Source organism: Terrapene carolina, unplaced genomic scaffold (genome assembly GCF_002925995.2).
Source record: "Terrapene carolina triunguis isolate 2854851 unplaced genomic scaffold, T_m_triunguis-2.0 Scaffold110, whole genome shotgun sequence".
Taxonomy (NCBI): Eukaryota; Metazoa; Chordata; order Testudines; family Emydidae; genus Terrapene; species Terrapene triunguis.
Window position 1 is genome coordinate 3,560,916 of NW_020664461.1, and position 12,700 is coordinate 3,573,615.

The window sequence follows — 12,700 nt, forward strand, 5'->3', positions numbered from 1 at the left end:
CCCCCCCCCCCCCCCCCCCCCCCCCAGCTTCGCTCCCAGCCCCAGCTCCACCTCCATTCCTGGCCCTGCTCCCACCCCCAGCCTCGGTCCCTGGCTGTGGCTCCATTCACGGCCGCACCCCCAGCTGCAGCCCCAGCCTTGGGCCCCTTACCCCTGCCTGTGTCGCTCCCGGCCCTGGCTCCCGGCGTGGTGGCAGACGAGTAAGGGGGCCATGACTCTGAAAAGTTTGGGGACCAGGCTGTACAGGATTGCACCATTAGCTGGATGCGTGACTGGTAACTTCCTCCTGCCAGGCACGAGGGCCTCTGGCCACCACAGCACCCCGCAGTCTAGGAGAACGGGCCAGGGGCTGGCTTGTTCTTGCTGCTCAGATAACCCCGGAGTGCTCACCTCCAAGGGACTGTGGAGATCGGCGCTGAGCACGTTCCCCGAGCCCTGGAGGAATTTAGACCTGAGAGGCTCTCCGTAGCCGGCTCTGGTCCCTGGCCCCAGCGTGGCTGGTGGGGAGCTGTCTGGCCGAGCGGCGCAGTGGCTGACGCGGCTTTGCTGTCGTGCAGGTGGTCCCTTCAGCGGCCTGGGAGAAGTGATCCATCGGGAGAGCGTTCCCATGCACACCTTTGCCAAGTATCTGTTCTCCGCCTTGCTGCCTCACGACGCAGACCTGGCCTATAAGCTGGCGCTCCGGGCCATGAGGTTTGTGGGCGTTTCTTCCGCCTGGGGTTGGTTTCGATCCGATCTCAAGAGCAGCGACGTCGCGCCCGATATTCCCCCCCCCCCCTCCAACCCCAGAGTCTAGTCAGTGTCGGTTTGCTTGGGAGCCGCTGGGGGGAGCTTGTGACGGCCAAGCTTAGGTTCTGCTCGTCCGAGAAAATGCCTACGCTGCAGCAGACGATTTCCTCCCATATAAACCGCCCCATCTGCTGAGCTGGGCCAACGTGCTGGGGAAGGACCCAGGCACTGGCTGCATCCATCGGCGCGCCGGGTCCTTCCCCCCATCTCCCACGGCGCAAGGAGAGTGAAAGGCAGAGGAGATCTCAGGGCAGACTCTGCACCCCAGCCCGGCTGGGCCCCCTCGCCTGGGAGCAGAGACCCTGTTATCTGCATCCAGCTCCTCCTTTGAAGCGTGATTGAGAGGAGAGACAAGAACAGGAAAAGCCCAGCTGGGGGAGAGCACGACCCTGCACTGACGGTGGCAGGACAACTGGCAGAACGGATCCTCCAGGGGCCAGCCCCCTGCTGGGCAGGCTCCCGCGCTCTGCTCTGCCTGTCAGCCCCCGGCCTCCCCTGGCCCAGGTCTGCGCTGGGATTCGTTCGAGTCGTGGGTTTGGCCCTTGGAATTGCTGTTGTTGCTGGGTGTGTTACCCAGCTAGACAAGCCCCTGGAATTTCGCATCAGACGGGTGAAGAGAGGGATGAACGACAATGGCAAATGGCTCCCCTGTGATTGAGTTTGGGGGGCTCTGTCTTCTGGCAGCCGACACCCCGCCCTCGTGCTGGGGTCTCCGATCTGGGCTGCGACCTTCCCAGCTTTCACTGGCGAAAGAGGGGCGGGCGCTGCTTACGCATCCTCTGCCTTTCGCTCTGCTCGGTCTCCCTGCCTCCGTAACCCGGCTGGTCTGGAATCCACCCCCGGACTCCAACCCGCTGAACTACTGATGTGTAACTTCGCCTTCCAGGAGACGGAGTTACTGGCACTGCACTGTCTAGTCCGAATGGCGGCTTGCAGACGCGACTGCAAACTCTAGCTTAGCCGCCGGGGGGGTCCCGTCCTTTGCCTGCTCAGTCGCTCCCAGTAGCACCGGGGCGGGAGGGGGAACCTGTGGTTTCCTGTCACCCGGAATCTCTGCGGCTTTGGACTGTTCCCACGCGAGCAGGTAACCCAAACCCGCTGCAGGGGCCTTGGAGCAACGGGCTGCTACTTCTGATCCCAGCCCTCCGCTCTAAGAGGAACCAGATGATTTGCCTGAAAGCTCCACTTACCCGAAGATGAAAGGAGCCCGAGTGAGCTTTTCCAAGTTTATAAATCACTTGGCGGCTTTCAAGTCCTTTCAAGTCCGTTTGAAATTGATCCTTGCGCCCATGTGTTCCACGTGCAGCCTCGGGACTCGTCGCACGCCTGGAATGCAGCTTGGTGCATTCAAAGAGCTCGCTGAACCCGCTGGTGCACCAGGCCGCCTGTGATCAGCCCCCCTCATCGCCGGGGGGGGCTAGCGGCGCAGGAAGGGGTGGGGCTTTGAGTTGGCAGGGACCCTCTGACTGGCATTCTCCTGTCTCTCCTAGGCTGCCCGTGCTGGAGACGACCGCTCCCTCCGGAGACGTCACGCACCCTCACCATCTGGTGTCGGTCGTGCCCAGCAGGTACCCCCGGTGGTTTACCCTGGGCCACTTGGAATCGCAGCAGTGTGAACTGGCCTCCACCATGCTGACGGCAGCTAAAGGTGGGTGCGGGGCCCGTCTTGCACCTAAGCGGACGGTTTCATGTCAGATTGGGCAGCGGAGCCGGCGCCCCCAGCAGGTTCCCCGCGGTTTTCCACTGCAGAACCCGCTGGAAGGGGAATGTGGGAAGTGGGGGGCTCTGTCAGATGAACAGACTCCAGGAGCATGCGGCGAACTCCCCCGTGGGAGGCAGGTGGGAGGGACCGTGAGCTGGTAGGGATCTGCGGGCGCAGTACTGGGAAGAGAATCACCCATGTAGCCTCCAGTGTGACAGGGAGAGGGGAATGGGGCGTGTGACCCTCTCGAAGGTGAGAGACACCCCCCTGCCCCCCCGGCTCACCCCAGGTCCAGGAACGCAGGCAGGTGAGGGAGAACTCCTGTTCAGATGCTGAAAATCTTAGAAATCCTGCGTTGCTTGGGGCAAATCCTTTTCCTGATCAGCCGGACGCCCTGGCCGTTTGCATCCCAGCGGTAGCGTTGTCTGGATTTGGCAGTCCGTCCTGCACTGGCCGTCGCGGCCAAGGTAGCGCCAGCGCTCGCCGTACGCAGCCGGGGGGGGTTGGCGTTGCTCAGTGCCAGGGGGCAGACGGGTCCAGTTTCTCCTGGGGCCTGACCCAGTGCCCACTGAAATGGATCAAAAGATCCTTGTTGACTTCAGCGGGACTTGACCCAAGCCCCTTGTCTCCTGTTCTCGCGGCTGAGCGTGCTGGGGCGTGGCTCTCCCAGCTGACTGCCTCTGCTTGCGTGTCCTTCCATTCTAAGGGGGCTGGGGGCTGCAGTGGGAAGCCCAGGAAGGCAGAACATATAAAGCAAGACCCTCAGGGACGCTGAGGCCCCCACGAAGGGAGTGAAGGGGGCGGGGGTGAGGGCGTCCGTCTCTCTGGATTCAGTACGTTCTCTTTGCGTTGCTTCCCGCAAGCAGACAGCGAGCGTCGGGGTGATTTTTCACCATGAGGTTTTGGAAGGTGGAAGCAGCGTGTGGGTCTCAACAAGGTTAGTACGGTACCTAAGCCACCGAGGGCTGGCGTGTGCCGCCGCCCCGTCGCTGGGGTCCCAGCTGCAGAAATTGTAAAACCGCTGGCCGGGGATCTATTGAGCCGGGGCGCGCGGACGAGACAGGAAGGCAAATGGGTTTTTTACTTTGTATTTATGAAAGTTTTGTTTGACAGGAAACCAGACCAACCCCCCAGGTCAGGCGGGACAGGGAAGCAAATAAATGGTGACGTCAGGCAGAGGGGTGACAGGCCAGGATGTGCTTCGAGGGCTTGAAATCTGAGCCAGTTGACAGGCTTCCGCTGTGTGTCAATAACCGTGTCACTCAGAGCCGTAAAATCCCAGCCCCTCGCTCGCAGCTGTTCGGAACCGGAACGTTCTCCCGTTCCGTCACAAGCCAACATGAGAACTTTTCCCAGCCCCTTCTTGCTTTTTCCAGTTTGTCCATTCTCAGGGCTCTGGTTTGCTCTCACCTCCCTGTGATCTCCTAGGAAGATGAGCTAGGGCGACCAGATGTCAGGGTCGTGGGTTCATGCCCCATGTTGGGCACTTCATCTTGGGGGGGAGGGATAGCTCAGTGGTTTGAGCACTGGCCTGCTAAACCCAGGGTTGTGAGTTCAATCCTTGAGGGGGCCATTTAGGGATCTGGGGTAAAAATCTGTCTGGGGATTGGTCCTGTTTTGAGCAGGGGGTGGGACTAGATGACCTCCTGAGGTCCCTTCCAACCCTGAGATTCTATGATATTTAACCCTTTGTTCCGATCAATGTACGATCAGGACGCCATTTGTCCCGATATTCGGGTAAGGAGGCCAGCGGGTGGGAGGCGCTGACCCCGTGGGTGCTCCAGGGCTGGAGCACCCACGGAGAAAAATTGCAGCCAAGCTCCTCCCTCCTCACCTCCTTCTCTCCCCCTCCCCCCAGCGCACCGCATCCCCGCTCCTCCTCCCCCCCGCACTTCCCGCTGCCTAACAGCTGTTTGGCGGAACTTAGCGCTTTCCAGGGGGGAGGAGCGGGGATGCGGTGCGCTCAGGGGAGGAGGTGGAGAAGGGGCGGGGACTTGGGGGAAGGGGGGGGAAGGGGGCAGGGCGAGGGCGGGGAAGAGGTGGGCGAGCCCCCACCTGGCAGAGGGGAAGTCGGCGCCGTAGGGGTGAATGGCGGACAGGGAGGCGAGCGATGGGTGGGGGACTGAGGGATGAGGAAGGGCATGGTGGGGGGGCCGAGAGGGGAGGGGGCAGGAGCTGGGGATGAAAAGGCCGCTTGAGTTCGGTTTTTGGTTTTCTTCCAGCTCTCACATTTCCCCCCCAAAGGTTCAAATGCTGGAGCGTGTCCGTATTCGATCCAGTCTCGTTGCCATCTTTCCGACACACCGCCTTCCATTTTTACATCTGGTCGTACCAGGAGTCCCCGGCACTGTGGTGACTGCTGCCGAGGGGGCAGAAGATCGTTTTAATCATTTGGCATTTGAAATTTCTTTTCGTTTTCAAGTCTAGCTCTGCTCTGCACATCTTTAGTCACTTTTCATCGTTCCTGGTCGATTGCATCTCCGAGCCGCCACGGCTAATGGGCTGTTTGCAGAGAGGAGCTGTTTCTTTAACTGCCAGCCCTATACACTCGACCAGTGACCTAGGACGCAAACGGGCCCTTCTGGGTTGTCGTCATCGCTAGCATGCCAGGTTTTGCAGTGAAATTCCTCCGTGGTGACCTCTGCAATCCCATTGTCTTCGCGTTCTGCCCTCTGTTGTCCATGTGCATCCCCGGGGAGGGCTGATGGGGTCCCACAGGTGTTACCAAAGGCAGAATCCGACCCTGCAATTGACACTGTGTTTTCCTCCCTCCGGGCAGGTGTGGGTGGAAAGTTCCAGACATTAAAAAACGTTCTCTTGCTGCAAATTTCCAGTACTTGGCCTGAGCCGGATCCAAAGCCCATTGAAGCCAACAGGTGTCTTTCCATTTACTTCCGTGAGTGCGGAGGTCTTCCTGGGCGCTCACACTTGGAAAGGGCTTATAGGACAAAAGAAGGGGTGTCGCTATTTGACCAGAGCGGGGCGGGGGGGCATGTTCCAGCTGAGGGTAGAAATTGACGATGGCGGCTGGCACTGTCTTTGATGCAGCTGGGTTTACTTACAAGGAACATGCGAAGTCCTGCTTCTCCAAACGCCAGAGGAGCCAGAAACAAGAGGAAGCGTTTCTTAGCTTACCAGAGCCAGAAAACTCTCTCGCTAGCTTTGTCCACGGGCCCATCGTGCGCCCAGCTGTTGCTTGGCTTTCTTGCTTTTTGCCTCGTCTCTCTGAGTCTGCCCCAGCTGGTCTTTTTACACATGGGCGTGCCAAGCCCTCTCCCCTGGTGCTAGTTTCCGGACAGACTCTAGTTTAGGTGTGGCCCCTTCACTGTCGCACGGCTGTCTTAAGTAACGGGCACACTCACAAGACGTTAATTCAACCCACAGCTCCTAACAGAAGACGGAGGTATCCCTGTGGCAACTCACTTTCTTTTTCAGTGTATCTAGAATTAAGAATTAACCACATCGGTTAATTGTATCAGGGCTTTTATCTGGGCAGACCCTTGGATGGAAAAAATTCCCATGTCATGGCTGATGGTCAGGCCGTGGATGGACGAGCGTGGCTAGCTCGCGCCTGAGATCAAAGCACAGAGGGAGGGGTTGACTACTCTTCTGTCCTAGGAACAGTTCAGGAGCGATGATGAGATTTGGTCACCTGGACGTATCCGTTTACAACCGAAGGCAAATCCCACCACATGGAGTGAGCTGGGTAGATTCGGCCGAGTGTGGTTAGGAAAAGCAGAAATGTCCAGCTTGGAGAGCTCTGCTCCCAGAACGTGGAGTGAAGAATCGGGTTGGAGCTGAGTGGGGGTGGATGGAACCATAGCTAGGAAAGTAGCATGTGCTACAAGAACAGTGAAGATAAAACTCAGCACGTTTGCGCTCTTCGGGAGTTCACTGAACATCCTGGAGAGGGGGGTCCCGTGTCGCAGAGGAGTGGGGGCTGTACGGCACGTGAGGGGGGAACTCACCCGAATGGTCTCCTACCAGTGGTGTGTGTGTGTCGTGCACCTGGAGTTGTGGTATCAATGTGTGGAGTTTACTCCAGAGCTGTCTGTGCTTTCTGGGGCAAACAGAATACGAATGCACTTGCCCTGTCTGTGACCGCGTCGGCGAGGTTGTAATTAGGTAGTGGCCACCAAACAGCCGTAGCGTGCCAAGGGCTGGGGAAGGTTTCGAGTAGAAATGTGGGATGAAATGTAAGTGACGTGGCGTTAGGAAGTGACATGACATGGCTGATCATACGTGGGATGGAATCGTACACACCGTGACGCCCTGGGGACTGGCTGGAAGGGCCCGGCCCTCGGGGATCCTTTCGGGGTGCAGAGTACGTTTCTTTTGTATCAGGTCTGTAGTTATCGGTGGACACGCTGCAATACACAGACTGGATCTTTTAGATTCGAATCCTTCCCCATGAGAGTAACTGGAGTGTACTGAACAATTCTGCTGAGGAGGCAAGAGCCGGAACAGACTCCAGTCTCTAGGCCAGTGGTCCCCAAACTTTTTCAATTCCCCCCCCACACACACACTTACCAGTAATGGAATCTGTCCGCACCTCCCCTCCCGCCCCCCGGAGCCGGGGCTGGGAGCAGAGCCAGAGCTGGGGGGGGGCAGAGCTCCAGCGGGGAGTGGGGCCACAATCGGGGCTGGGAGCAGGGGGGTTGAGCCCAGGGCCAGCTGGGGCTGCAACCAGGAACGGAACCAGAGCTGGGGCTGGGGTCGGAGCAGGGCTGGGTGGCGCTCCAGCCCAGCCCCTGCCGTGCCTAGGGGGTACGCCTCACAGGTTGGGGTCCATTGCTCTAGGCTGGGCTGACTCCCACAGGGCTAACAGGAGCCGAAAGTAACAACTTGCCCTTGGTCCGGTCAGCGGCGAGGCCTCCGAGGGCCTGTCTGCACAAATGTTGAACTGGCAGCAGGCTGGGCGGGGGCAGGGGGTGGCTTCTGAGGCTCATCCCTAGTTCGCTAGTGTGCTTTGATCTCGTCCTTTTGGAAACAGGAGTAGAGCCAAGTGCATTAAAACTGTTAGTGCACGTTGGCGGGGTCCGTGCAGACAATTAGTGCGTGGCAGAGTCACACCCCAGCTGGCTGGGCGCTCGTGTCAGGAAGCCCTGCCCCCAGCCTGCGGAGCGAGCAGACACCGTTTTCACCAGCCGCCTTTCACGGAGAAATCCCACTTGCCAGCTCTGTTCGGAGAAGCCCCATCAGGAGAGTCCATGATGCACTGGATTTTGTGTGCGCTCTCTGGGCCCCGCTTCGAGCAGGCTGAGCGAGAGACCAGGTCAGACAGGACTCGCTGAGCCCCCCGCAGAGCCCGGGAGCTGCACAGAGTGCAGACCCCTGCGCGGTTGGAAACGCAGAGGCAGTCTGCGCTGTGTGTGGCCCAGCCAGGCCCAGATCCTCACCCCTGGGAAATCATTGGGAATTAGGTGCCTCCAGACTTGGGAAGATGCGAACCCAAGTGAAAACCTGGGGTGGCTGGAAGGAGTCTGGAGGGACAGGGCCCTGGCGGGGCGGGGACTGACTTTCCGACCTGTCCCTCCTGTGTGTGCAGGTGACATGCTGCGGTTACGCACCGTCCTGGAAGCAATCCAGAAGAACATCCACTCCTCGTCCTTGATCTTCAAGCTGGCCCAGGACGCCTTTAAGATCGCCACGCCCGCGGACAGCAACCCCGACACCACCCTGCTCAACGTGGCGCTGGAGCTGGGGCTGCAGGTAGAGGAGGGTGCCGCAGTGTTGTCTTCGGAGGCTAACCCAGCCGCTGCTTTGGACGGCCCAGTTCTGAGGCAGTCTGGCTGGGTCCTTCCCCGGACAAGTGGGCAGCAGTGCCGAGGGCTGGGGGGAAGGACTTGTTTGGAGTGTGTTGAATGGAACTGTTGGAGGGGTGCCTGCCCTGCAGTGTCCCCTGCTGGCCGAATGTGGCACTTGAGGCCCCTTGCCTCAGTTTCCTTCCCTGAGGTGGATCTCCTCAGCTCTCCATCCGCTGGTCAGTGCTGGAGACGTGGCTTAGCCCTCTGGCCAAGTCACAAATGCAGCCCCTTCCAGGGCAGCAGCAGTCTGACTGAGAAGTCCCAACAAACCAAGTTCTTCAGCCCTTTGGGGGCTTCTCCTCAGTTCCTGGCCCCTTCCTGGGCTGCCTTTGAGAGTCTGTCCCCTGCAGCCCCCAGGCGGGTTCCCTTGGAGGGCTGCTCTCAGCCCCTTGCAGCCTTCCCTGCTCCGGTACAGCGCCCTGGGCTTCTTGCACACCCTGGTTCAAGGCCTTCCACCAGAGTCTGCCGGCTCCCTGTAACTCCCCGTCCCAGGCCCAGCTGTCCGGTCAGACCCGCCTGCCTCAGGCAGGGACGCAGCTATTGAAGCTTGGCCAAGGTGGGGAAGGGGCCAGTCCCCGTGTGACAGTAACTCTCTAGTGTCAAACCGGGACAAGCTTGGCAAATACTGGCAGTTTGGTTTGGGGCGATTCGCAGCCCCTCCGACGCCGCCTTTCCGTGGCCCAGGGCACGGGGCTGTCCTGGCTCCGCTCCCAGACGTGTCTGGAGATGCACTGGAGCCGTTCCGCCTGCAGGCCTGGGCCGGGACGCCCTCAGCAAACTGCGCCGGGGGGGCCGGGAGCGAGGCCGGCGTTAGCGGCGCCCCATGGGGGAGGGCAAAGCAGGGACGAAGAGGAGGGCTGGTCACTGTTTTCTCTCTCCTAGGTCATGCGGATGACTCTGTCCACCCTGAACTGGAGGCGAAGGGAGATGGTGCGGTGGCTGGTCACCTGTGCGACGGAAGTGGGTGGGTGCCGCTCGTCACTGCCGTCCTGGCCCCCCAGGAGGGGCTGGGTCTCTGCTCCACTCCCCGTCCCTTTAACCGGTGCCTGCCCTTCCCCATTGGCAAAGGGCCGGGGAGGGGCTCGCTCGGTCCAGCCCGCGGCCGAGTCCCTGAGCGACGGGATGAGACATCCGTAGATTTCATGGCGTTTCAGGCCAGACGAGACCATTGGATCATGGCCCAGGCTGGAGAACGTCCCCCAGTCGCCCCTGTGCTGAGACCGAACTGTGCCGCAGGCAGAGACCGGGGGCACCAGTGCCCGCGGCCCCTGCAGTGCCCGGGTATTGAGTAGCTGACACGTGCCCAGATGACCCTGGCAGGTGACCCACGCCCCGTGCAGTATAGGAATGCAACCTCCCCTCCCCCCACCTTCTCCCCAAGCTTCCAGCCAATCTGCACTGGGGGGAAATTCCTTCCTGACCCCAGATCTAGCCCTCAGTTGGAGCCTGAGCTGTCAGTGCCCAGCCCTTGAGTGGAGGGCCGTGGTAGGACCTGTAGGACTCCTGGAGGGGAGCTTGTAACCCGCGGTGCCCTGGCGTTTGCTGGCTCCGGCTCCCGTTCATGGGGACACGGTTGCGCTATTGCACCACGGGGGATTCGTAGCTTCACTTCAGAACATTGGCCTGAAGCTCTGGAGCTATCTCTCTGTCTGCAGCGCACTGGCCTCTGCTTGTCCCTGTATATCCAAGCCAGTGCTCTCAACCCGGGCTCCCAGGTCTGCTCCCAGGTCCTTCCCCCGGGCTCCCAGGTCTGCTCCCAGGTCCTCCCCCCGGGCTCTGGATGAGAAGTGGCCCACTTGTCAGCCGTGCTGAGCGATCCCAGGTCCCAAGGAGAGCGGAGGGAGCTGGGATCGCTCGGCATTGGGCCCGGCAGAGCCCCTAGAGGATTTAGGCGCCGGGCCCCAGCCCGCGCTGACGGCGTGTTCCTGTCCAGCAGGTGTGCGGGCGCTGCTCAGCATCCTGCAGAACTGGTACACGCTCTTCACCCCCACGGAAGCCACCAGCATCGTGGCGGCGACGGTGATGTCCCACAACACCATCCTGCGGCTGAGCCTGGACTACCCGCAGCGCGAGGAGCTGGCCGGCTGCGCCCGCACCCTGGCCCTGCAGTGCGCCATGAAGGACCCCCAGAACTGCGCCCTCTCCGCCCTCACGCTGTGCGAGAAAGACCACATCGCCTTCGAGACGGCCTACCAGATCGTCATCGACGCCGCCGCCACGGGCATGACCTACGCGCAGCTCTTCACCATCGCCCGCTACATGGAGCACCGGGGCTACCCGCTGCGGGCCTTCAAACTGGCCTCGCTGGCCATGACGCACCTCAACCTCGCCTACAACCAGGACACCCACCCGGCCATCAACGACGTCCTGTGGGCCTGCGCGCTGAGCCACTCCTTGGGCAAGAACGAGCTGGCGGCCATCATCCCCCTGGTGGTGAAGAGCGTGCACTGCGCCACGGTGCTGTCGGACATCCTGCGGCGCTGCACCATGACGGCCCCGGGCCTGGCCGGCATTCCCGGCCGCAGGAACTCTGGCAAACTGATGTCCACCGACAAGGCTCCCTTGCGCCAGCTGCTGGACGCCACGATAAGCGCTTACATCAACACCACCCACTCCCGGCTCACCCACATCAGCCCTCGGCACTACGGCGAGTTCATCGAGTTCCTCAGCAAAGCCAGGGAGACCTTCCTCCTGGCCCAGGACGGCCACCTCCAGTTCGCGCAGTTCATAGACAATCTCAAACAGATCTACAAAGGCAAGAAAAAACTGATGATGCTGGTGCGGGAGCGGTTTGGGTGAGCTCCCGCCGGCGCTGGCAGGGTTCGGCAGGGGCACTACACGCAGAAGAAAGGAAAATCTAACTGCAATTGGCAAAACAGAGGGTTTTTGTTCTTTTGTTGGATTTAACCGTTTCACATCCTGCGAGGATTCCAACTTTCTTCAGGCACATCAAACCAAAAGACAAGCATGGGAAGAACAACTTACTCAGCATCCTACTCTCCTGAGTGTATAACCGTTTAATACCAAAAGCTAACCTGGAAATCTAATACCTCTTTCCTAAAGGAAGCGTTCGCCGGCTGGTCCCAAGGTTGCCAAGGAAAAAGGAAAGAATAAAAATCGAAAGCAAAAGAGAAACGCAACACTAAACCTCATGCGTCACCAAAAGCGATGGCTTTGCAGCGCCGTACGCACCCTGCGGAGACGTGAAACTCCTCTTCTCCATTCGTGAAGATACGTAAAGAAAAACGAGAGTAACTGTTCTCAGGGATTGCTTACTAAAAGTAACAAAAACAAAAAAAGCATTTATGATACTGTAAATACTATAGTATATGTGTCAATTATTAAATTGTAAAGTTATAATTATTTATAATTATTCTGTCTTTTATTTGGGGGATACTTGAAATTGTCATGGGCTGGGACTTTTTTTTAATTACAAAAAGGAGGCGGAGACACGTGACCATTTCTCAGGTTTCCCCGGCATCCTTGGTACATGAAAAGAGGGGTGGGAGGGAGGCAACGGGCAAATTGAAATGAATCCAGAATCTCTGCAGAACCACAATGAGGTTGCGGCCCTGGGGGAGACGGCCCTAGGCAGGCTGGATTAACGGCAGGGCATCTGGACAGTCAAAGGATGGACTTGGTCGGACGCGGACGGACGTTCCGGGAGCCCTGCCCCTTGTAAGTGCCGCAAGTGGTTGGTGGAGGATTGAACACAACACGAAGAACGGAGCCGTTGGGCCCAGAGTGTACATATCTCTATTTTTGGCCTTCTCTGTGTGTGGGCGTGTGAGGAGTGAATGTCTGGGTGCGTGGAGGTGTGTGTGGTGGGGGGCTGATGGCCTTTCCTGCACGTGGGGGGGCAGGAACACGAACACGACGGCTTTGGTTACTTTTGTCCTTTAATTTCCTCTCCATTTCCAAGCCTTTGTCGCTCCAGCTAACGCGGACACCCGATGGACGAAGGCATCTTGTCACGTTTCCCGATTTGTGTCACTCCGTCTCCTGCTGCTGCTTAGCGATCCGGGCTAGATTCAAACCCGTTGTGGAGCAGGGACGGTCTTCCTCATTCCAGGTGTCTTTGTGTTCCCCTGGTCCAGTGTGTCTTAGTTTTAAAAGGGTTGGGAGGGCTGGGGCCAGTGGGGAAAGGTGACTTGTAGCTAGAGAATATGGACTGATGATCAACTGTCTAATTTTCTTTTGGAAAGAGATTTGTGTCTGCGCTGTGGACCGGAAAACCAGCTGTACTCAGTATTTGTTGCCACAAAAGTATCATTCTTCAACCTGTTTCTCTCTTTTTGTGTGTGCGCAACCTCTTGACCTAATGTTTAATAATAAAAGAAAAAAAAGCGAATACTATTTATGTATCACTACTACCCTTTTCTATAAACTGTGTTGGAATTTC

The 12,700-nt window shown here is 59.0% G+C and overlaps 1 protein-coding gene across 1 annotated transcript in view; it reads left to right on the plus strand.

Moving 5' to 3' along the window:
- Window positions 1-12,700, plus strand: part of ZSWIM5 (zinc finger SWIM-type containing 5) — a 67,221-nt gene extending 54,521 nt beyond the window's left edge. The window contains exons 10-14 of the mRNA XM_026651970.1: window positions 558-693; window positions 2,280-2,437; window positions 8,040-8,203; window positions 9,181-9,262; window positions 10,235-12,700. Of these exons, the coding sequence (XP_026507755.1) occupies window positions 558-693; window positions 2,280-2,437; window positions 8,040-8,203; window positions 9,181-9,262; window positions 10,235-11,097 (1,403 nt within the window). The 3' untranslated portion in view covers window positions 11,098-12,700. The remainder of the gene's footprint in view (window positions 1-557; window positions 694-2,279; window positions 2,438-8,039; window positions 8,204-9,180; window positions 9,263-10,234) is intronic.